Genomic DNA, 25,421 nt, shown 5'->3' with positions numbered 1-25,421 from the left:
CAGGCAGAAGCTACTCCTCTGTAAAAGGCACATGACAGCCCGCTTGGATTTTGCCAAAAGGCACCTAAAGACTCTCAGACCATGAGAAACAAGATTCTCTGGCCTGATGAAATCAAGATTAAACTCTTTGGCCTGAATGCCAAGCATCATGTCTGGAGGAAACCTGTCACCATCCCTACTGTGAAGCATGGTGGTGGCAGCATCATGGTGTGGGGGTGTTTTTCAGCGGCAGGGACTGGGAGACTAGTCAGGATCGAGGCAAAGATGAACAGAGCAAATTAAAGATGGCTCCTTGATAAAAACCTGCTCCAGAGGGCTCAGGACTTCAGACTGGGGCAAAGTTTCACCTTCCAACAGGACAACAACCCTAAGCACACAGCCAAGACAATGCAGAAATGGCTTCGGGACAATTCTCTGAATGTCCATGAACCCGATCTAACATCTCTGGAGAGACCTGAAAACAGCTGTGCAGCAACGCTCCCCATCCAACTTAACAGAGCTTGAGAGGATCTGCAGAGAATAATGGGAGAAACTACCCAAATACAGGCGTGCCAAGCTTGTAGCATCATACCCAAGAAGCCTCAAAGCTGTAATTGCTGCCAAAGATCCTTCAACAAAATACTGATTAAAGGGTCTGAATACTTATGTAACTGTGATATTTCTGTTTTTTTTCTGTTTCTTAAATTAGCAAAAAAAATCTAATAACTTGTTTTTGCTTTGTCGATGTATTTAAATAACTGTGTTGTTGTAGTGGGGACCGTAACATTAGCAATCTCTAAAAAAGTATACTTTAGGTTAAATGTTTTAATATATTTTGTCATTTTTTATTTGTATGTTTAGCTCACAAAATATCATTTAAAACTATGCATGTATAAATCATTGAGTCAACTGCTCAGTGGGTATAAGATTTAACAGCCCTTAAATAAGTCGACATCGTCCTCTTGTGGGGGGATTTGCTTCGACGTCAAAGTTCCAAAAATGAACATGACGTAGTAGGTTAATGAAAACCTGTCAAAATGTAACAACTACACGTTGACTTACTTTTGATAGGATTCTGAAGGAATCAAATTGCTTTCGCTGTAAAAAAAATGTTTCACCTATTGTGATGAGGATTCGCACTACCGTACATTTTAGTTAGCTCTGGTCCAGGGCTACATCGTAGCAGCTGTCGGAAGAGCGTCGCCATAACGTTGAACTTTACAGTGCGCATTAATACAGATGTGCACTTCCAGAAAATATTATTGGCTGCTGAAAGTTGTCGGGCCGTTCACAGTGTCATTTCTATCACATATAAGTATTTGCCTATATTTAACTACCCTCTTGGCTTAAATTCCGTAAACCGGTGTATCCACAATTAGATAAATCTTGTGACAGCCAGTAAAGGGGCGGAGATTATGCACAAACTACACCGAAATGACAGCAACGCTTGTAGTTTTCGTATGATACAAAGACAAGTTGTTTAGCCGATCGTTAATTTTACGCCTGCTACGTTAGTTTACTGATAGGCAAATAAGACCGTCAAAGCAAGTAGGATTCTTCACGTTCTCCTCGGTTCTTCTGGTCAAGAACCACCAAACAACAAGCAATTCCTTTTTGGTTTAAGGAAAGGTAAGAGATTCCTGCCATCTTCCTTCCATTACTTTCACGAAACGAAAGAAAACACACAGCAACAGGCCAGAAAAGTTGTTAGTTATTCAACATGATTGAAAACATTCGGCCACAATTTTTTTTTTTGTGGTGATATTGAGCAGTGGGAAACCTAGCCTATTCTACAGTGTTTATTTATGGATGCTTAGTAAAATATGAATATATTATCCTGTTATAGGCTATTCAAGAATATTTACCCATCCCCATTGAATGATGACAGTGAGGTATGATCAAAGATGGTGGGTAAATTTAAGATCGTTTACCATAACAAAAAGGTCAGTTCTGGTCCACTTAACTGCGTGTGTCTCCCATAGACACCAATGCAAGAACCGCTGGGTCTGGTCTACTTAGTTCATTGACATTCATTGAACCAGAAAACAACAACGAGTGGGTTGTCGCTTCCTCTTCTGTCTCAGGTATGATGACAAGAAACAAACCCACAGAGAGGATTGGTAGGGCTCGTAATTCAAGGTTATTGTGCTTGGAATATATACTCTGAATCATCTAAAACCATGTTTATAAAATGGTTACTTTGGATCTTGGATTAATCTATTGTGAAAATAACTAGTTAACTCAATGTATGTGACTGGAATAATATACAAAGTGGAAAATGCCTGACCCCTGATTTAGCTCACATCCCTGATTTAGCTCTGACCCCTGACTTAGCCCACATCCCTGACTTAGCTCTGACCCCTGATTTAGCCCACATCCCTGACTTAGCTCTGACCCCTGACTTAGCCCACATCCCTGACTTAGCTCTGACCCCTGACTTAGCCCACATCCCTGACTTCGCTCTGACCCCTGACTTAGCCCACATTCTCTATACATCTCAAAGCAAAATAAACTGAAATGCTTATTGGGTGTGCTGTATTGTGTGTGTGTGTGTGTGTGTGTGTGTATCAAACAAGTTGCACAACCACATGCATTGATGCATGTTTCAGATTTTATGTTGGATAATGTGAAAGGAGAAAGTTTTTGATTGTATAGCAGTCTTATTGTGAATGGATTGTTTGGACTGGTGGACATGTTTTCGTGTCGTTCTCTTTCTCATTCACAACAACCCTGCTCTCTCTGCTCTGTTTTTTTTAATTATTTTTTTACAGCCCATGACCACTGTCCATTTTATTTTTGTCTCCATAGAGACTACGGCAGTGGACAAGAGAGGAAGTCCTCCTGCTATCCACTGTGCGTCCACTAACTAAGTGATCATGTCAGCCCCAGGTAAATGGCTTCTACATCACTGTTGATGTAGATATCATATTATACTGGGGTTGCTGTTTGCCCCTTGGTATTTCACCACAAGGATTTGTATAATGCTATTATTCCAATGTATTCGAGATAGGAATTTGAAACCAGAGCTTGGCATGTAAAAGGCTGACTATGTTGCTGTAAGCTTTGAAGATTATTTGGATAATGACGTGGAAAATGAGCTCGGACCATGTTTGACTGATTTTTAAAGAACCTTTCTTCCTTGCAGTTTCCATTGAATGAGTGGTGCAGTGTTTTGGAATCCGTTGGTGTTTATCAATATGGCCCTCCTTTTGTTATGCAAACAGTTATTTCCTTAATGCAGAATCTCTAATGCACATCATGAGCTTTAATAACACCAGTTCAAGCTCCCCACATTTGCATCCATAACTCCATATTCATGTTTAGCTTTTTATCAATATGAATGTATTATAATACTATTTCCTCAGGTTACCCATCCCCTCACCAGGGTCCTGGAAGTTACTCCACGGCACCCTACCCTGTTCCTCATGGTGGGTATGGTGAGCCTAACCATGCTCCCCCACCGGTTGGCTTCCATATGGGCTACAACCAACAACAACCCCACCCAGGCCAGCCTGTGATGTACCAGCCTGTGCCCATGCCCGAATATGGGGTACCTCAAATGGGCCCCAGCCCAGGCTATGGTGGTCCCATGCCTGGGCCCGAGTACGGTGCACCTCAGATGGGCCCCAGCCCAGGCTATGGTGGTCCCATGCCTGTGCCCAGATACGGTGCACCTCAGATGGGCCCCAGCCCAGGGTATGGTGGTCCCATGCCTGGGCCTGAATTCGGTGCACCTAACTCGGGCCCTCCTGCAGCCATCTCCCCAGCCCCTGCAGCAGTTGTGCCTATTGGAGTTCCACCTGGCCTGGAGTACCTAACACAGGTAGTTTGCTTGGGAAGAGTAGCACAACAGGCTGTCAAGTACACTTTCACAAACATCATCTGTTATCACTGTGTAATCTTTGTGTTTTTTTTCCATGCGCTCTCTTTCTCCATATCTCTCACACTCTCTTCTGTGTGTGTTTCAGATTGACCAGATCCTTATACACCAAAAAGTGGAGTTGCTGGAAGGTGAGCTTGCTAGTCTTATCTGAGAACAGAAGTAAAGGCATTGTAAAAATCTATAAATCATGAGGAGAAAGTGACCAACACCGACCTACTGTTTTCATGTTTACGTTCCTGCGTTTCTGTCCTCTCACCATCCCTTCTTCCTTCTCCCTCCGTTCCCCTCTCCTCAGCGTTCATTGGCTTTGAGACCAACAACCAGTACGAGATCAAGAACAGCCTGGGTCAGAAGATCTACAAGGCCAAGGAGAAGAACGACTGCTGCACACGCAACTGCTGCGGCGCCCTGCGTAGCTTCGACATGAAGATCAAGGACAACATGGACCGCGAGGTCATCCGCCTCGTACGACCCTTCCGCTGTGCCTCCTGCTGGTGCCCCTGCTGCCTGCAAGAGGTACGATGGGGCACTGAACCCTGAGACAAATATTTGACTGCTTTGACTATGTAAACGGGACACAAATCAGTCAAAACAATATAAAATCATCATACTGAGTCTTAATGTGTTAGAGGAGTAAAGGGACAGGTCACCTAAAATGCAATTGGTTTATTTATCCTCAGGTTAGCATTAGCATTGCCATACAACTGTATGAATTACAGATTAATGATGCTAATGCTAAGTTAATACTGGTAATAAATGCATGCAAACTGTTGTACTGCAAGCCATTTTGGACTGTCCTACAAACTCCCTAGACCGTGCTTTGTAAAGAGTTATGAATGACACTGAATGGTCCTTTGTCAGTCTGACCCCTCTCCCAGACAGTCTTGATCTGGTGCCATCACTTCACCTTTATGCTGTCTCTATTGACTCACGTTTGCTGACAGCCTGCCTACAGTTAGTGGCCTTCACGGGTCCAAACAGCTGGACCCATACCTAAATGGACCTTGGGCTTTTCCATCCGGACCCAATATGCATATATAAAAATGTTAAATATAGAGAGAGACCTGTTCTAAACTCACCTGGGGACCATTTTTAAGCTACTTTATTAACCAGAGCTGATAAAGCGCAAGGTAGCGAGAGGTGTGCTTTAGTACGGACTGTGCTGTATGTGTCTAGTCTACTTTGAGTGTGACTGAGTAACATGGGGAACAGGGAGGAGAGACTAGTGCTATAGTCGACTAATAGCTGCTATAGCTAGGTTATTTATCATCCAATATGATCACGTAGTACCTGTCTTGACTGCATCAAACCGGGGGAAGCTAGTTAACCGAGCTCGTTAACCAAGCTATCTCACTAGCTGGGCTAATTGAGGCGGCATGAGCTTTCTCGCCCCACACAGTTACAAACAACAACTCCATTCGGAATATAAAGAAGCCGCCTACCTGTTGGCTCTTGGTTATTGTAGCCTATCCTTATCCTTTAACTTTTAATTCCACCTTCCATTGATTAGATATCTCCTCCCTTTTGATGCACACGGAGGCTCTGCTATTATTCCTCGGCGTACACATCACAGACAAACTGAATTGGTCCACCCACACAGACAGCATCGTGAAGAAGGCGCAGCAGCGCCTCTTCAACCTCAGGAGGCTGAAGAAATTCGGCTTGTCACCAAAAGCACTCACAAACTTCTACAGATGCACAATCGAGAGCATCCTGTCGGGCTGTATCACCGCCTGGTACGGCAACTGCTCCGCCCACAACCGTAAGGCTCTCCAGAGGGTAGTGAGGTCTGCACAACGCATCACCGGGGGCAAACTACCTGCCCTCCAGGACACCTACACCACCCGATGTCACAGGAAGGCCATAAAGATCATCAAGGACAACAACCACCCGAGCCACTGCCTGTTCAACCCGCTATCATCCAGAAGGCGAGGTCAGTACAGGTGCATCAAAGCAGGGACCGAGAGACTGAAAAACAGCTTCTATCTCAAGGCCATCAGACTGTTAAACAGCCACCACTAACATTGAGTGGCTGCTGCCAACACACTGACTCAACTCCAGCCACTTTAATAATGGGAATTGATGTAAAATATATCACTAGCCACTTTAAACAATGCTACTTAATATAATGTTTACATACCCTACATTATTCATCTCATATGTATACGTATATACTGTACTCTATCATCTACTGCATCTTTATGTAATACATGTATCACTAGCCACTTTAAACTATGACACTTTGTTTACATACTCATCTCATATGTATATACTGTACTCGATACCATCTACTGCATCTTGCCTATGCCGCTCTGTACCATCACTCATTCATGTATCTTTATGTACATATTCTTTATCCCTTTACACTTGTGTGTGTATAAGGTAGTAGTTTTGGAATTGTTAGTTAGATTACTCGTTGGTTATTACTGCATTGTCGGAACTAGAAGCACAAGCATTTCGCTACACTTGCATTAACATCTGCTAACCATGTGTATGTGACAAATACATTTGATTTGATAGACCATTGTTGCTTTGATGACTTACAGTATGATTGGCCAACAACAACAAGCTACACGTGCCACTCGTGAAAAGAAAATAGCAGCAGCATAAGTGGTACAATTTCTGCAGCAGTTGCGTTCGGATCTGTATAGGTCCTTCTGAACGAGTCAGTTATAATTACACATACCAGAGACCCATGACCATCGTATCAGATGCAACGCAGACCTCTTGATATTTAGAATTCTGGATACTACAGTACATTCCCATGAGACGTGAAGGTCCCTTATGACTGCAGTTTCACACAATTGTTCAGCATCTATGGAGACCTCAAATTTATTTATATAGCCCTTCGTACATCAGCTGATATTTCAAAGTGCTGTACAGAAACCCAGCCTAAAACCCCAAACAGCAAGCAATGCAGGTGTAGAAGCACGGTGGCTAGGAAAAACTCCCTAGAAAGGCCAAAACCTAGGAAGAAACCTAGAGAGGAACCTGGCTATGAGGGGTGGCCAGTCCTCTTCTGGTTGTGCCGGGTGGAGATTACAACAGAAAATGTCCAAGATGTTCATAAATGACCAGCATGGTCAAATAACAATAATCACAGTTGTTGTCGAGGGTGCAGCAAGTCAGCACCTCAGGAATTAATGTCAGTTGGCTTTTCATAGCCGATCATTAAGAGTATCTTTACCACTCCTGCTGTCTCTAGAGAGTTGAAAACAGCAGGTCTGGGACAGGTAGCACGTCCGGTGAACAGGTCAGGATTCCATAGTTGCAGGCAGAACAGTTGAAACTGGAGCAGCAGCACGACCAGGTGGACTGGGGACAGCAAAGAGTCATCATGCCAGGTAGTCCTGAGTCCTAGGGCTCAGGTCCTCCAAGAGAAAGAAAGAAAGAAAGAGAGAATTAGAGAGAGCATACTTAAATTCACACAGGACACTGGATAAGACAGGAGAAGTACTCCAGATATAACAAACTGACCCTAGCCCCCCGACACATAAACCACTGCAGCCTAAATACTGGAGGCTGAGACAGGAGGGGTCAGGAGACACTGTGGCCCCATCCACTCAAGTGACGCACCCCTCCTAGGGACGGCATGAAAGAGCACCAGTAAGCCAGTGACTCAGCCCCTGTAATAGGGTTAGAGGCAGAGAATCCCAGTGGAGAGAGGGGAACCGGCCAGGCAGAGACAACAAGGGCGGTTTGTTGCTCCAGAGCCTTTCCGTTCACCTTCACACTCCTGGGCCAGACTATCATATGACCCACTGAAGAGATGAAGAGATGAGTCTTCAGTAAAGACTTAAAGGTTGAGACCGAGTCTGCGTCTCTCACATGGGTAGGCAGACCATTCCATAAAAATGGAGCTCTATATGAGAAAGTCCTACCTCCAGCTGTTTGCTTAGAAATTCTAGGGACAATTAGGAGGCCTGCGTCTTGTGACCGTAGCGTACGTGTAGACATGTGTATGTACAGCAGGACCAAATCAGAAAGATGGGTAGGAGCAAGCCCATGTAATGCTTTGTAGGTTAGCAGTAAAACTACATTAGCCCTTGCCTTAACAGGAAGCCAGTGTAGGGAGTCTAGCACAGGAGTAATATGATAACATTTTGGGGTTCTAGTCAGGATTCTATCAGCCGTATTTAGCACTAACTGAAGTTTATTTAGTGCTTTATCTGGGTAGCCGGAAAGTTGAGTATTGCAGTAGTCTAACCTAAAAGTAACAAAAGCATGGATTAATTTTTCTGCATCATTTTTGGACAGAAAGTTTCAGATTTTTGCAATGTTACGTAGATGGAAAAAAGCTGCCCTTGAAACAGTCTTGATATGTTCGTCAAAAGAGAGATCAGGGTCCAGAGTAACGCCGAGGTCCTTCACAGTTTTATTTGAGACGACTGTACAACCATCAAGATTAATTGTCAGATTCAACAGAAGATCTCTTTGTTTTTTGGGACCTAGAACAAGCATCTCTGTTTTGTCCAAGTTTAAAAGTAGAAAGTTTGCAGCCATCCACTTCCTTATGTCTGAAACACAGGCTTCTAGCGAGGGCAATTTTGGGGCTTCACCATGTTTCATTGAAATGTACAGCTGTGTGTCATCCGCATTGCAGTGAAAGTTAACATTATATTTTCGAATGACATCCCCAAGAGGTAAAATATATAGGGAAAACAATAGTGGTACTAAAATGTAACCTTGAGGAACACCGAAATGTACAGTTTATTTGTCAGAGGACAAACCATTCAGAGACAAACTGATATCTTTCCGACAGATAAGATCTAAACCAGGCCAGAACTTGTCCGTGTAGACCAATTTGGATTTCAAATCTCTCCAAAAACCAGACTGAAGCATTTCGTATACATTGTTTGTCTTCAGGAAGGTAGTGAGTTGCGCAACAGCTTTTTCTAACATTGTTGAGAGGAATGGAAGATTCGATATAGGCCGATAGTTTTTTATATTTTCTGGGTCAAGGTTTGGCTTTTTTCAAGAGGCTTTATTACTGCCACTTTTAGTGAGTTTGGTACACATCCGGGGGATAGAGAGCCATTTATTATGTTCAACAAAGGAGGGCCAAGCACAGCCCCACAGTTACCCTGTGAAGCATATTATCTTTGTCATGATAGTGATTGCTACGCCAATATCAGACACCAATGCACTCATCAAATTAGTGCCATATTACCTGCTGAAGCGAGCTTTGCAGTAAGCCAAGCACATGCTATTTAAAGACAGTGTACAGACCGAAGCCGGATTTTAAACATGGTCAAATACCTTTCAAATGTTGTGTCCCTCAGCTCGAGGTCCAAGCCCCGCCTGGCACCACCATAGGCTATGTGTCCCAGGACTGGAACCCCTGCGTGCCGAAGTTCTCCATCAAGGGGGCCAACAAGGAGACCGTAATGAAGCTGGAGGGACCCTGCTTCGCCTGCAACTGCTGCGGGGACGTCAACTTCAAGGTAAGGGGTCATGAGGGTGAAAGCGCTGGTCCAATGTGAAGCCAATTTTGAGTTTTCGCTTTCTTTGGGTGAAATCAGTTAACCGTCCTATTTAACTAGAACAAACCTAATATTTGACTTTTATTTTAGACCAGAAAAGATTGGATAAGTTCTGCGTTTTATTGTCTACACACCCATCCAATCCTTTCAGAAGTAGTGATGAGGTGCATTGGCCAGAAATCTTTGTCTCTGACCCATGTGCTTTTCTGCCGCCCTCGTAGCTGACGGGGAAAGATGGAGGCAAGCCCATCGGCCGCATCAGTAAGCAGTGGAGTGGCCTGATAAAGGAGGTCTTCACCGACACGGACAACTTTGGCATCCAGTTCCCCATGGACCTGGATGTCAAGATGAAGGCTGTGCTCATGGGCACCTGTTTCCTCATCGTGAGTCCATCCATCTGTTTGAATAAAGATATATTCAAGAAAATGTTAGGTTTTTCTAATTCCAGAGCTTTACAGGCGTAAAGCCTAAAACTGAGCTGATAAGATAAGCAGTCGTTGGAGGAAATTTAATGGACATTTTCTTTCCTCTTCACAGGATTTCATGTTCTTCGAGAAGGTTGGCAACACAAAGCAGCGCAACACCGTCTTCTCATAACGTAGGAAAAGAAAGAAAGACTGAGCCCTTGAGGCAATGCAGTCTGTTTTTCCGATCCCGTTCGGAACCTCCATTTTTTTCCAGAATCTATAAGAAACTCCTTCCTTATTCAAAAGCTTAGAGGACACTGCCAATCCCAGAACTCTTTGTGTGAAACACAACATGAGGCCTTATCTGATGATGAGCTTACATTTGAGCCAAAATGCCCTCTCTGGACTGTTTCTGTGTATCCATCCAAATGTAAGAATCAGCAACTGGGCTATGAGACATAGGCCTTAGTTCTCTTTAATGGGTTTCTCCACTCTCTGCATGGAATGTGTTTATCTCTATTTTCTATTTGTTTTCTATAACATTGATGTGGGGTTCAGAACAGTAGGCTTAATGGAAAAATACCAGTTATATATTAACCTAACTTTACATATTCTTTGAGATTTCTGTTTTGTCTGTGTGCAATGGTATATTTTACATCATGTTATTTGTAAGCCAAATGTATATGTTAATCTATCTATACTTCACCAGCCATGAAATTATTACTGTAGAAATCTAGGTAATTTCATGATTAGTCTAGTACTTTTAAAGAGATTATAGGATTAACACTTGCAATACACTACTATACTAACTGTAGCAGCTGTGGTTGTACTAGCTGCTTTGTTAGATTTTCGTAAGATGACCACGTACACTACCATTCAAAAGTTTGGGGTCACTTAGATATGTCCTTGTTTTTAAAAGAAAAGCCATTTTTTTTGTCCATTTTAAAATAGCATCAAATGGATCCGAAATACAGTGTAGACATTGTTAATGTTGTAAATGACTATTGTAGCTGGAAATGGCAGAATTGTAATGGAATATCTACATAGGTGTACAGAGGCCCATTTACCAGCAACCATCCCTCCTGTTTTCCAATGGCACGTTGCGTTAGCTAATCCAAGTTGATAATTTTAAAAGGCTAATTGATCATTAGAACACCCTTTTGCAATTATCTTAGCACAGCTGAAAACTGTTGTGCTGATTTAAGGAAGCAATACAACTGGCCTTCTTTAGACTAGTTGAGTATCTGGAGCGTCAGCATTTGTCGGTTCGATTACAGGCTCAAAAGGGACAGAAACAAAGAACTTTCTTCTGAAACTCACCAGTCTGTTGCTTTGAACGGTAGTGTACATAATCATACAAACAAAGTACACCTGTATTATGAATTATGGTGAAAACTAGAGTAGTTTGAAGGACCATTAATGGGAGAAGACTAATTCTGACTTGGAATGCTTGTACTAAATTTACATGCTAATGAAATATGAGATATTTGTGGATGGATATGTTTATGTACTCTGAAGTGCTCCTTGTCTTGTCCCATGCTGTATGTGTGACTCTTCTATTGTTTGTTGCCATGCCATAAATAAGAATATACTACAGTATAGGACAACAAGGCTATTTTTCCCTGCCTCTTTCTCATGACTCTTTCTGCCTTGAAGCTTTGTTTACAGTGCACTGTTCATGGTCTGTGCTGGTGCTCTGGGGACTGACTCAGTTTTTCCTCTCTCGCCCTCCTTCCTCTAGAGATGGGAGTAAACCATGGGGTTGGATCTGTGCCAATAGACAACAAGTAAAACTGAGTTGAGGCACTGAAAGAGGAAAATAATATAGGAAAGTTGAGGAAGGACAACAAAAACAGAGATGAGGGCAACGGACGACAGAGAGCGAGACTGACAGGAGGAAGTTGAGGTTAAAGAACATAGGGCCAAAAGTTAATTTTAGCTTGATCTGAAAATGTGCTCTGAGGTTTCGTATGGAGGGCGTGACGCTGTTGCAGAGCCTGTGGAATCATGCAGAGGCCAAATCAAGTTCCGCACTGCATAGCCTTGTGTTTCTCAAATTTTGTAACAATGCGGAGGGCTCCATATTGACATGACTGGTTGACTGAAGTTGAGGGCGGGAGGTCCTGTATAAACACAAACTCACTTCCTTGACAACTCCCTTCACAACAGCTCTGCGCTGTTCCGTGGAGCACAATAAGTTAGAATGCACTGACTTCTGCAGAGGCCATACTGTATCACCATAAATGCTGCACGGCCAATTCAAAAGTCAGATTGACCATGCAGCGCCTTTAACTGTGACCTCATATAGCCCGGAAAACCCCCAGAAAACACTTTACTTTCCCTTTTAACCACGTTATTATATTACTGAAGGAATACCTTACAAAGGTTGTTGTGTACTGGTCCGGCACACAGTTGAAGTCGGAAGTTTACATACACTTAGGTTGGAGTCATTAAAACTCGTTTTTCAACCACTCCACAAATGTATTGTTAACAAACTATAGTTTTGGAAAGTCGGTTAGGACATTACTATGTGCATGATATAAGTAATTTTTCCAACAATTGTTTACAGACAGATTATTTCACTTATAATTCACTGTATTACAATTCCAGTGGGTCAGACGTTTACATACACTAAATTGACTGTGCCTTTAAAATTCCAGAAAATGATGTCATGGCGTTAGAAGTTTCTGGCTAATTTATATAATTTGAGTCAATTGGAGGTGAACCTGGGGATGTATTTCAAGGTCTACCTTCAAACTCAGTGCCTTTTTGCTTGACATGGGAAAATCAAAAGAAATCAGCCAAGACCTCAAACAAAAAATTATAGACCACAAGTCTGGTTCATCCTTGGGAGCAATTTCCAAACGCTTGAAGGTTCATCTGTACAAACATTACTACGCAAGTATAAACATCATGGGACCACACAGCCGTCATACCGCTCAGGAAGGAGATGTACGTACTTTGGTGCGAAAAGTGCAAATCAATCCCAGAACAACAGCAAAGGACCTTGTGAAGATGCTGGAGGAAACAGGTACAAAAGTATCTATATCCACAGTAAAACGAGTCCTATATTGAAATAACCTGAAAGGCTGCTCAGCAAGGAAGAAGCCACTGCTCCAAAGCCGCCATAAAAAAGCCAGACTATGGTTTGCAACTGCACATGGGGACAAAGATTGTACTTTTTGGAGAAATGTCCTCTGGTCTGATGAAACAAAAATGGGACTCTTTGTCCATAATGATCATCATTATGTTTGGAGGAAAATGGGGGAGGCTTGCAAGCCGAAGAATACCATCCCAACCGTGAAGCCCCGGGGTGGCAGCATCATGTTGTGGGGGTGCTTTGCTGCAGGAGGGACTGGTGCACTTCACAAAATAGATGGCATCACGAGGAAGCAAAATTATGTGGATATATTGAAGCAACATCTCAAGAAATCAGTCAGGAAGTTAAAGCTTGGTCACAAATGGGACTTCCAAATGGACAATGACCCCAAGTATCCTACCAAAGCAAAATGGCTTAAGGACAACAAAGTCAAGGTATTGGAGTGGCCATCACAAAGCCCTGACCTCAATCCTATAGAACATTTGTGGGCAGAACTGAAAAAGCGTGTGCGAGCAAGGAGACCTACAAACCTGACTCAGTTACACCAGCTCTGTCAGGAGGAATGGGCCAAAATTCACCCAACTTAATGTGGGAAGCTTGTGGAAGGCTACCCGAAACATTTGACCCAAGTTAAACAATTTAAAGGCAATACACTCCATTAGTATTTGGTAGCATGCAAACTTCTGACCCACTGGGAATGTGATGAAAGAAACAAAAGCTGAAATAAATCATTCTCTCAACATTTCACATTCTTACAATAAAGTGGTAAGTGACCTAAGACAGGGAATTTTTACTAGGATTAAATGTCAGGAATTGTGAAAAACTGAGTTTAAATGCATTTGGCTGAGGTGTATGTAAACTTCTGACTTCAGCTGTGTCCTTATGAACGGCTGTTTAATAGAATGGGATGTCTTTGCTTCAATGTCCACTTGCTTACCACTTAGAATGCATTGACAGGTGACAGTACATGACTTAATCCTGAATAGTAAACTAGTATGTACATTGGAATGTAACCATGTGATTGGGAGGAGTAAATAAACTGTTCAGTGAATAAGTGGTGAAGTTGTCGCCAAGAGCGGTCATCCATGGAACAAAGCTTTAGCCTTCATTTTACTTATTGGTGTGTCTCGATGAATAACATGGGTGTGGCCCTCAACGGGGTGGGGTTGTGGATCACAAAAGTGCCTTTACATCCAACTATCTCTAGCTGCACTGTCAAAATGTCTGTGTCCAAAATAGTTTCCTGTTATAGTGCACTACTTTTGGGCGAATAGGGAACCATTTTGGACATACAAGTATCTGTCGATGACTTCTCCATTCTTATCATAAAGCATTGAGGTAGTGTCGTATTGCTGTGTTTCATTCATTTTAATATACAATGTTTGATTATTGTATTTTCATTTACTGTACTATTCTGTCTACAATAATATACTATTGGGTGTTTGTGTGTCCAGCATGAATACTATCAAGGAAGTAGCGTTCTAGTGTACTTCGTATTTGTTCATGGGTCGAGTACGGTTTTGACTCTTTATACACTGTTTATGGATGGTGCTCGGTGTGTGCATTAAGAAAATGGGTCAATCATTTAATTTTGTGGCAATGGAAGCTGTTTTGTATCATTTGTGTTTTCCAAATGATAAGGTATTGTTAGACAAAAATACACCTGCACTCAAGTGTCTGTCAAAATAAATGGCAGATTGAAGTTTGTCTTATTCCATCTTGTTCTGAGGGCAGAAACTAATGTGATTGGTTATTTTATTGTTTAGAACAGGTGGAAAGGGTGTGGAATATCTCCAACCTCAGCTAATTTCAAAGTTTGGCTGGGATTGAATCCTAACCGCATAGTAGCGTGCTTAACATTTCGAGGTAATTTCCAATTGAGCAGACATCTACAGCAGTGGTTCTCAAACCTCTCTTCGGGGACCCCCAGATGTTTTACAATTAAGTTGTAGCTCTGAACTTTACACATTTCTTTTGGGATCCACCCCTGTAAATGTAATTTGCCTGATGACACGCGAGTGAAGGAGAGTTTTGTTTCATAAAAGGGCATTTTCCTCCAAGTTCCCTCCTGCCTCCTCCACACATTTTGTATAGTATATCTTTCTGTTTGTATGACATCTGGAAAGAATTAGAGGGTGCTCAACCAACGTGAGTTGAGGTGCAAGCTAAAAATGTGTAAACATCATTGGAAAGGAAAAGGCGCAACGCTCGCTCACCATAAATAAAATGTGTTGTTTTATTTATCAAGTTTAAAAGATTGACGCTTCGGGCCTTCAATGGCCGCCTTCTTCATTTTGTATGACATTGACAGTGGTGGAAACGCACAAAATGAGGTTTGAACCATCAACCTAGTCTTCAGGAGGTTGGGATTCAACCCCTGAACCACACACTCTTTAACACCAAGCACATCTCTGTGTAGTTGAGATTGACAAAAAAAACTGAAATAATCATGCATTGAACACACAAAAACAATTTCCCATTGAGCCGATTCCCATATGCCGTGGTTAATCTTTAAGAATCTATTGCCTCACCCGTACGTCAATCTAAGTAACATAATAAAAAATCCCCATCAAAATTTGTCAGTTGATGCCTCCAGAGTGGTGCAGCAATCACTACAGACCCAGGTTCGATCCCAGGCTGTGTCATAGCCGGTCGTGACTGGGAGACCCATGAGGTGGTGCACAATTGGCCCAGCGTCATCCGGGTTAGGGGAGGGTTTGGCCGGCCGGGACTTCCTTGTCTCATTGCGCTCTAGCGACTCCTTGTGGCAGGGCCAGTTGACTTCGGTCACCAGCTGGACGGTGTTTCCTCCAACACATTGGTGCGGCTGGCTTCCGGGTTAAGTGAGCAGTGTGTCAAGAAGCAGTGTGGCTTGGCAGGGTCGTTTTTCGGAGGACACATGACTCTCAACCTTCGACTCTCCCTAGTCCATAGGGGAGTTGCAGCAATGGGACAAGACTGTATCTACCAATTGGGGAGAAAAAGGGGTAAAGGTAAGCAAAATAAAAAATACAATCTGTCAGTTTAAACTAGAGATATACATGTAAGCTTTCTGCATGGGCTGTGTCTCAATCCACCACATCCTTCTATGTCGGCCTTCCGCATCTGCGGTGGAAGGTGGTCGATGTGACCTATACCTAAATCCGCCACTGCTTATGGGACACAGTGAACATTTGGAGTTGGGGCCAATTTCATGGTAAAATGTTTCCTTGGTATTAAATGCAGTCTGTGAACAAATTTAAAATGTATAAATTGATGGTTCAGATTATGGGATGCCAAGGTCATATTTTTCCTTATTCTGTTCCAGTTAAAGTGTTGTTCAGGTACAAGTAAATCTGTGGACCATACTTTTTTAATGGCTAGCTCACAATATGAGCTTTCCAAAAGTTGTTTATATATTATAGAGACCAGTCCTTTCGGGAGCGCATATCATTTATTTATAAATCCCATCACTGGATGGTTCGGTAGTTGGGTTTCCCAAGGGACTCCATAGGCCAACATAGCTGACCTAAGTTGTAGATAAAAAAAAATATTTGCCTGGTAAAGTGTGTCTTTCAAATCTTGGAATGTTCTCAAACCATTACTGTCCATGCTATTGGCACGGGTATGGATTCCACATTTGGACCATTGGGGCAAAAGACATCCCTCCAGATTGCAAGGAGCTATTGTGAAACAGAGTATGGGCATGCTTGTGCCAAATTGAAATTGTGTGAGAAATAACGTGACCAAAGCGTAATTTACATTGTTTAAGGGATATACACAATATATACAAAAGTATGTGGACAACCCTTCAAATTAGTGGATTCGGCTATTTCAGCCACACCCGTTTCTGACAGGTGTATCAAATTGAGCACACAACCATGCAATCTCCATAGATAAACAATGGCCTTAATGAAGAGCTCTGTGACTTTCAACGTGGCACTGTCATAGGATGCCACTTTTCCAACCACTCAGTTTGTCAAATTTCTTCCCTGCTAGAGCTGCCCTGGTCAATTGTAAGTGCTGTTATTCCGAAGTGGAAACGTCAAGGAGCAACAACGACTCAGCCGAGAAGTGGTAGGTCACACAAGCTCACAGAACGGGACCGCCGAGTGCTGAAGCTCGTAGCGTTTAAAAATTATCTGTCCTCAGTTGCAACACTCATTACTGAGTTCCAAACTGCCTCTGGAACTTCAGCACAAGAACCGTTTGTCGGTAGCTTCATGAAATGGGATTCCATGGCCGAGCAGCCGCACACAAGCCTGGGATCACCATGCGCAATGCCAAGCGTCAGCTAGAGTGGTTTAAAGCTCGCCGCCATTGGACTCTGGAGCAGTGGACACACGTTCTCTGGAGAGATGAATCACGCTTCACCATCTGGCAGTCCGATGGACAAATCTGGGTTTGGCGGCTGCCAGGAGAACGCTACCTGCCCGAATGCATAGTGTTAACTGTAAAGTTTGGTGGAGGAGGAGTAATGGTTTGGGGCTGTTTTTCACAGTTCGGGCTTCTTAGTTCCAGTGAACAGGAATCTTAACTCTACAGCATACAATGATATTCTAGACGATTCAGTGTTTCTAACTTTATGGCAACAGTTTGGGGAAGGTCCTTTCCTGTTTCAGCATGACAATGCCCCCGTGCACAAAGCAATGTCCATAAAGAAATGGTTTGTCAAGATCGGTATGGAAGAACTTGACTGGCCTGCACAGAGCCCTGACCTCAGATCCATCGAACATCTTTGGGATGAATTGGAGCACCCACTGTGAGCCAGGCCTAATCACCCAACATCAGTGTCCAACCTCACTAATGCTCTTGTGGCTGAATGGAAGAAAGTCCCCACAGCAATGCTCCAATATCTAGTGGAAAGCCTTCCCAGAAGAGTGGAGGCTGTTATAGCAGCAAAGGGGGACCAACTCCATATTAATGCCCATGATTTTGAAATTAGATTTTCGACGAGCAGGTATCCGCATTCTTTTGGTCATGTTGTGTATCAGTGAATACCACCTCTTCCATGGCAACAGGAGACACCATATTAATTGGACGGAGGAATCATGTTTAAACCAATTTAGGATGGGACAAAATGCTAGTGCCTGGAAATACTATTTCAAGTTTGGTACGGATAATCCTCCTATGTCTTTCCCTAATTGTTTCCGGGCTCGCTTACCTTGTCATATACATTTTGTCATATACAAAAAGTTGTTGTATGTTGGCCCATTCCTGCTGACAGAGCAGGTGTAACTGAGTCTGGTTTGTAGGCCTCCTTGCTCGTACACACTTTTTCAGTTCTGGCCACAATTCTTCTATAGGATTGAGGTCAGGGCTTTGTGATGGCCACTCCAATACCTTGACTTTGTTGTCCTTAAGCCATTTTGCCACAACTTTGGAAGTATGCTTTGGGTCATTGTCCATTTGAAGACCTATTTGCGACCAAGCTTTAACTTCCTGATTGATGTCTTGAGATGTGGTTTCAATATATCCACAATTTTGCTTCCTCATGATGCCATCTATTTTGTGAAGTGCACCAATTCCTCCTGCAGCAAAGCACCCCCACAACATGATGCTGCCACCCCCGTGCTTCACGGTTGGGATGGTGTTCTTCGGCTTGCAAGCCTCCTCCTTTTTCCTCCAAACATAACGATGGTCATTATGGTCAAACAGTTCTATTTTTGTTTCATCAGACCAGAGGACATTTCTCCAAAAAGTATGGTCTTGTCCCCATGTGCAGTTGCAAACCGTTGTCTGGCTTTTTTATGGTGGTTTTGGAGCAGTGGCTTCTTCCTTGCTGAGTGGCCTTTCAGGTCAATATAGGACTTGTTTTACTGTGGATATAGATACTTTTGCTGTTGTTCTGGGATTGATTTGCACTTTTCGCACCAAAGTAATTTCATCTCTAGGAGACAGAATGCATCTCCTTCCTGAGCGGTATGACGGCTGCGTGGTCCCATGGTGTTTATACTTGCGTACTATTGTTTGTACAGATGAACGTGGTACCTTCAGGTGTTTGGAAATTGTTCCCAAGGATGAGCCAGACTTGTGGAGGTCTACAATTATTTTTCTGAGGTCTTGGCTGATTTCTTTGGATTTTCCCATGATGTCAACCAAAGAGGCACTGAGATTAAAGGTAGGCCTTGAAATACATCCACATGTTCACCCCCAATTGACTCAAATTATGTAAATTAGCCTATCAGAAGCCATGACAGCATTTTTTTGAATTTCTCAAGCTGTTTAAAGGCACAGTCAACTTAGTGTATTTAAACTTCTGACCACTGGAATTGTGATACAGTGAATTATAAATTTAATAATCTGTCTGTAAGCAATTGTTGAAAAATTACTTGTCTCATGCACAAAATAGATGTCCTTGCCAAAACTATAGTTTGTTAACAAGAAATTTGTGGAGTGGTTGAAAAACTGGTTTTAATGACTCCAACCTAAGTGTATGTAAACTTCAGACTTCAAATGTATATATTATGTAATGTTTCACGCAATTCTCTATTGAATGAACATATTTGTCTAATCCTTGAATGAATTCATTTTATGGGTGAACGTCCTACGCGCAAGCTAGTACAATGCTAGCTAGCAAACACTTGTTAGTGCCTAGCTTCTAATTCTAAATGTAATTTCAACACCTGTGCTGTTGGTGGCAGTAACACATCGTCCTCTCTCTGTCACCAATTGACATCTTGTCTCATCTCACAGTGTCTGTGGTGTGAGAAGGTATCTTCTGGAGCCAGACCCTATTGGAAGAAACGTAAATACTTATTTGCTTATTGGGTGTATTGTATGTACTCATAGAACCTAGCAGTCAAACAGGGAAATGGTTCCAATGGTTTTTCCACCATTCACTTCTTTCTCCCATAAGGGATTTTAGAAAAATATATGGTGGAAAAACGATTGGAACCATTTCCCTGTTTGACCACTAGGTTTTATGGGTATTATGACAACTCCACTGTGGGGCTCTGTGGATGGATGTTTTAGATCTTATGTTGGAGAATTATGAAAGGACAAATTTTGTTTTTATAGCGTCTTATTGTTAATGGTTTGTCTGGACTGGGGGACATGTTTAGTGTCATTCTCTCTCTCTTTCACAACAACCCTGTTCTCTCTGCTCCGCTTTTTATACCCCTAGCCCACCAATCCATCATTGTCCCCCACGATGAAATCGGGGAGGGGCATGTGAATCTGTCTCTGTCCCGTACGTTCATTCATACGTTTTTATCTCAAACAGCACTGGCCTGATTTTGACGAAACTTGGGTGAATGATGCATTGAGATCAGCCATTTACAAATTACGCTGATTGCCCAGATAATGGCGCTATAACAAGAGACGGAAAATGCAAACTTTGAAAGTTCACGCCCCTCACACTGTTTTACCTAAAGTCATGAAAGGCGATACATCGGTCCCTCTCCTCAAAAGGAACACATTGATGTATTTTCCTCAATTTAGAATTTTGTGAAAAACAATTAAAATGCTACTCTTTTGGCACCGATCTGCATGAAACTTGATTTACAAAGGTCCAGACCAGTACCTAAAAAACATTGCCGCAATTGACCAATAAACATTCATGTGGGCGTGTTCTGGAACATACATGCATATGAGTCAGTCAAGAATATTCATATTGTAGCACAATTTGGTACACGTGCTGCAAACACTGTCAAGATTCAACATATGCAAGAACATTCATATCAGTGGTGCCATAACGGGCACATGTTTATATATTTTGATCTGTTTGACTCAGAATGCTGAAATTGGTCTTGCCATAGTTTTCTTTTTGCCTCCATAGAGTCTACGGGAGTGGACAAGTGAGTGGACAAGTGCTCCCTCTCCGGCCTCTAGGTCACCAGGCTGCTCGTTTTGGCGCACACCTGTCACCGTCGTTACACGCACCTGCGCGTCGTCAGACTCACCCCATCACTCCCTTGATTACCTGCCCTATATATGTCACTCCTTTGGTTCCTTCCCAAATGTTATTGTTTCATGTCTGTGAGTTGTTCTTGTTTTGTATTATGGTCTGTTTATTTTATTAAAACACTCACTCCCTGAACATGCTTCCCGACTCGCAGCGCACATCCTTACAGAATGAAGCATTATGGAGTGTTTTTTCGAGTTAGGTGGGAATGAAGTTGGGTCTGGGAGCTGCTACAGGCTTTCATGCCTCAGCCCGGATCGACAGACTCTCATGCCTCGACCGGCTCGCTGGTCTTTCATGCCTTTGCCGGATCGCCAGGCTCCCCTGCTTCCACTGGCTCTTACACCTCAACCTTGATCGCCAGGCTCCCTTGCCTCAGCCGGTCTGTCAGATTCCCGCGTACCAGCCGGCGACAGGTTCCCGCGCATCAGCGGGGGTGACCGGTCTGCTCATGATCCCGGGCATCGTCCTTTGGGTTGGCGTCCTGCGCCTGGAGCCGTACGCGCCGGGGACGGGGTACCGTCAGTTATGCTCTAGCTCCGGCGCTCTGTCGTCATGCTCCTTCGTTTTAGCCGGATTGACGGCTTTCCTGCTCCTCTGCAGAGGTGACCGGTCCGCTCCTGTTCCCTGGGTTCGTCATGTTGGTCGGCGTCCTGCGGCTGAAGCTGCACTTCGGGGAGGGGGTTCAGTTACGCGTGCTCCCACTCCGGCTTCCAGGTCACCAGGCTGCTCGTTATGGCGCACACCTGTCACCATCGTTACGCGCACCAGCGCATCGTCAGATACATGGACTCAATCACTTCCTTGATTACCTGCCGCTTTGGTTCTTTCCCCATGCGTCTTTGTTTCTGTTTCATGTTCTTGGTTTTTATTAAATCACCCACTCACTCCCTGAACGTGCTTCCCGACTCTCAGCGCACATCGTTACGAGTAAATCCGCCTGCTAGCCACTGCTTGTCCACTAAGTCATGTCAGCCCCAGGTAAATATGTTCTACATAATTTAGTTATCATATTATACTGGAGTTGTTGTTTTTCTCATAAATTGCATCTTTGCAGGATAGCTGTCTGTGTTCATAGGCCCCTTTTCAGTACATGACTGACGTTACACACAGAAGCTCAACTTTTGGCTGTATAAAGAAAGTAATCGCCATCTGCTCCCGTTCAACCTAGCATAGAATTACATTTTGTATTACTTAAACAAAATAACTGTTTTGGCATCTCAAACGCGTAAGATGGTTGGTCTTTGCAAAATAACTATTTTGGATGTAGCGGTTGTCAGCCAGAATGCTAATTTACATTGACAGGCAGTAGCAAAGGCTATCCAAAAAGCCATTGTACTGGTTAGTTTAAAAAGTATAATACAGTTGATTTGCGACAATTAGACATTATTTTAGCAGGACACTCGTATGAGCCGCAAAATCCAAAGGTAGTCAAATTCACTCATAAGCAGCATGTAAATGTAGGCGTTTTTGGAATTCGTTACATTATCATACGTTTAGCAAATTCGTAACATATAATACGAGTTGTTATTCGTGACACATACGAAAGGGGTGATGGACATGGTTACCAATTATTTATTTAACTAGGTAAATCCGTTAACGTTATTTACAATGACACCGGCCAAACCCGGACAACGCTGGGCCAATTGTGCGTCTATGGGACGGCCGGTTGTGATACAGCCTGGATTCGAACCAGGGTGCCAGCGCCTCTAGCGCTGAGATGCAGTGCTTTAGACCGCTGCGCCACTCGGTTACCATGCGAAACGTACAGAATATTACAAAATGCTGACACCAGGTTGGTGTTCTGCCACCAACTTGTGCCCAATGCCCTCATGCTGCAATGTTTGAGAACGCAAAGGGTGTAAATGTGAATCTGTTTGACATCACAAACTGTGACTTGAGTCTCTTCCTGAATGAATAGATAACTGAACTAGTGTTTTTCTTCACCAGGGTTGTAATCATTACTTCACACCTTAGCTAACGGAAACCGTTTAGCAACGGAAACAAGTTTCTATTGGACAAATTCAGTTAGGTCCCTTCCCATTTCGTTCTGTTGGGTTCCTAGTGAATACACCCCTGCTTCTACTCCACATTCCTCGAGGCTCTCAACTGAAACTTTACCCTCTCCCGAATAGTTGAAGTAGGAAAAGGATGTATGAAATGTCTTATTTCAATACTAAAAAAGACCATCCCAATTTTGACAAGTCAATTCATGTTCTTACATTTAAATGCACAATGTAAAAATGTTCTTTGCTTCCAAAACAAAATATCTTTACTTTCAGTAGTTTACAAAAAGGAAACGTGCAAACATCTGCTGGTCTCAATCTCCCCACTCTTGGTCTAGGTGTCTGTAATCCAGGAGCAATTTTTCAGTAAAAAGAAAGCTAGTCAACCTTTTTGTTTTCTTACCTTAGAGGTAGGAATGTGGAAATGGGTGCAGCGATACATCTGGGTGATTCCATGCCAGCGTAGCCTGGAAATATTTTTGGAATCTCAGATTGTTCTGGCAAGTGTCACATAGTAACTTCATTGGGAGGAAGGATGATTGACAGTGTTTACATTTGTATCACAAACCATTTTTGAGAAAATCATGAAAGTGGCAATTGTAGTCCCCCTTTAGACCTATACATGCCCTCCTGTAAGACCTATGATCTGTGAAACGTTTATATGATAGACATCTTGTAACTACTTTTATAGTGTTTTTAAGTATGGAGTTGTCTAGATTCTGAAATGTCATTTTTCACCATTCAAAATATTAATTTTAAGTACCCATTTTGTGTATTTTTAGACATTGTTTGCCATCCAGCCACTACCTGATAAGCATAGTAAGCAGTGGTCAAACTCCTTCGACTGGAATTCGATTCTGAGCAGGACGACCGCAGATTCTTGACAGTTAATCACAAATTTCCCTGTTGCACCGTAATGAAACTCCCCCTGGGTATTTTCCCCAATAGGATTTGTGTAATGCTATTATTCCTGTGTATTCGAGATAAGAAAAAGCTTGCTGTGTAAAAGGCTAACTACGTTGCTGTAAACTTAGATTATGTGAAATTACTTTTGTTCCTTGCAGTTTCCATTGAACGAGTGGTACGTTGTGGGGAGTCCATTGGTGTCCAGCAATACGGCCCACTTTTGTTAATGCTATACAATCATTTCCTTAATGCAGAATCTCCAATGCATGAGCTTTAATAACACCAGTTAACACTCCCCACATTTGCATCCATAACTCCATATTCATGTTTAGCTTTTTATCAATATGAATGTATTATAATACTATTTCCTCAGGTTACCCATCCCCTCACCAGGGTCCTGGAAGTTACTCCACGGCACCCTACCCTGTTCCTCATGGTGGGTATGGTGACCCTAACCATGCTCCCCCACTGGTTGACTTCCATATGGGCTACAACCACAAACAACTCCACCCAGGCCAGTCTGTGATGCACCAGCCTGTGCCCATGCCTGAATATGGGGTACCTCAAATGGGCCAAGGCTATGGTGGTCCCATGCCTGGGCCTGAATTCGGTGCACCTAACTCGGGCCCTCCTGCAGCCGTCTCCCCAGCCCATGCAGCAGTTTTGCCTCTTGGAGTTCCACCTGGTCTGGAGTACCTAACACAGGTAGGTTTGCTTGGAGAGAGTATAACAGGCTGTCAAATACACAGATTTCACAAACATCCCTCTGCATGGCACACATACACTCAGGGACTTCTGAGTGGCACAGCGGTCTAAGGCACTGCATCTCAGCCACAGAGGCATCACTACAGACCCTGGTTCCCCCCCCCCTTCATCTACACTGATTTGAAGTGGATTTAACAGGTGACATTAAGGGATCATAGCTTTCACCTGGGTTCACCTGGTCAGTCTGTCATGAAGGATGTTCCTAATGTTTTGTACACTCTCATACTCTGTTCTGCGTTTCAGATTGACCAGATCCTTATACACCAAAAAGTGGAGTTGCTGGAAGGTGAGCTTGGTAGTCTTATGTGAGAACAGAAGTAAAGGCATTGTAAAAATCGATAAATCACGAGGAGAAAGTGACCACCGCCAAACTACTGTTTTCCTGTTTACGTTCCTGCGTTTGTCCTCTCACCTTCCCCACCATCCCCTCTTCCTTCTCCTCCCTCCGTTCCCCTCTCCTTAGTGTTCATTGGCTTTGAGACCAACAACCAGTACGAGATCAAGAACAGCCTGGGTCAGAAGATCTATAAGGCCAAGGAGAAGAACGACTGCTGCACACGCAACTGCTGCGGCGCCCTGCGTAGCTTCGAAATGAAGATCCAGGACAACACGGACCGCGAGGTCATCCGCCTCGTACGACCCTTCCGCTGTGCCTCCTGCTGGTGCCCCTGCTGCCTGCAAGAGGTACAATGGGGCGCTGAACCCTGAGACAAATATTTGACTATGTAACCAGGAAAGAAAATGCATAAAATCATCATTGAGTCTTGATGTGTTAGGAGTAAAGGGACAGGTCACCTAAAATGCAATTGTTTTATTTAGCCTCAGGTTAGCATTGCTATACAACACTGTATGAAGTACAAGTTAACGATGCTAATGCTAAAAATAAACTCTTGGACTCAAAGCCATTTTGGAATGTCCTACCAAATACTTAGTGTCTGTGCTTTGTAAAGATCCATGAATGACGCTGACTGGTCCTTTTGTCAGTCCAAGCCCTCTCCCAGACCGTC

At 43.2% G+C, this 25,421-nt stretch overlaps 1 protein-coding gene across 6 annotated transcripts in view; it reads left to right on the top strand.

Annotated features, from left to right (window-relative positions):
- Positions 1–958: 958 nt before the first annotated feature.
- LOC110531812 (phospholipid scramblase 2) overlaps positions 959–25,421 on the top strand; it is a 27,169-nt gene continuing 2,706 nt past the window's right edge. The window contains exons 1-10 of one of the 6 annotated variants that reach the window (XM_021615245.2): positions 1,132–1,608; positions 1,826–1,871; positions 1,962–2,063; positions 2,788–2,868; positions 3,345–3,802; positions 3,948–3,990; positions 4,158–4,378; positions 9,145–9,306; positions 9,567–9,728; positions 9,883–11,348. In XM_021615245.2, the coding sequence (XP_021470920.2) occupies positions 2,856–2,868; positions 3,345–3,802; positions 3,948–3,990; positions 4,158–4,378; positions 9,145–9,306; positions 9,567–9,728; positions 9,883–9,942 (1,119 nt within the window). In that variant the 5' untranslated portion in view covers positions 1,132–1,608; positions 1,826–1,871; positions 1,962–2,063; positions 2,788–2,855 and the 3' untranslated portion in view covers positions 9,943–11,348. Of the gene's footprint in view, positions 1,609–1,825; positions 1,887–1,961; positions 2,064–2,787; positions 2,869–3,344; positions 3,803–3,947; positions 3,991–4,157; positions 4,379–9,144; positions 9,307–9,566; positions 9,729–9,882; positions 11,349–21,567; positions 21,719–24,022; positions 24,355–24,657; positions 24,701–24,877; positions 25,099–25,421 lie in introns of those variants that run through there. The other 5 variants (XM_021615244.2, XM_021615243.2, XM_021615246.2 and 2 more) reach the window with 5 other exon arrangements.

Source organism: Oncorhynchus mykiss, chromosome 9 (assembly GCF_013265735.2).
Source record: "Oncorhynchus mykiss isolate Arlee chromosome 9, USDA_OmykA_1.1, whole genome shotgun sequence".
Classification (NCBI taxonomy): domain Eukaryota; kingdom Metazoa; phylum Chordata; class Actinopteri; order Salmoniformes; family Salmonidae; genus Oncorhynchus; species Oncorhynchus mykiss.
The sequence above is the reverse complement of the archived record's forward strand: the minus strand, read 5'-3'. Positions and strand labels throughout refer to the sequence as shown.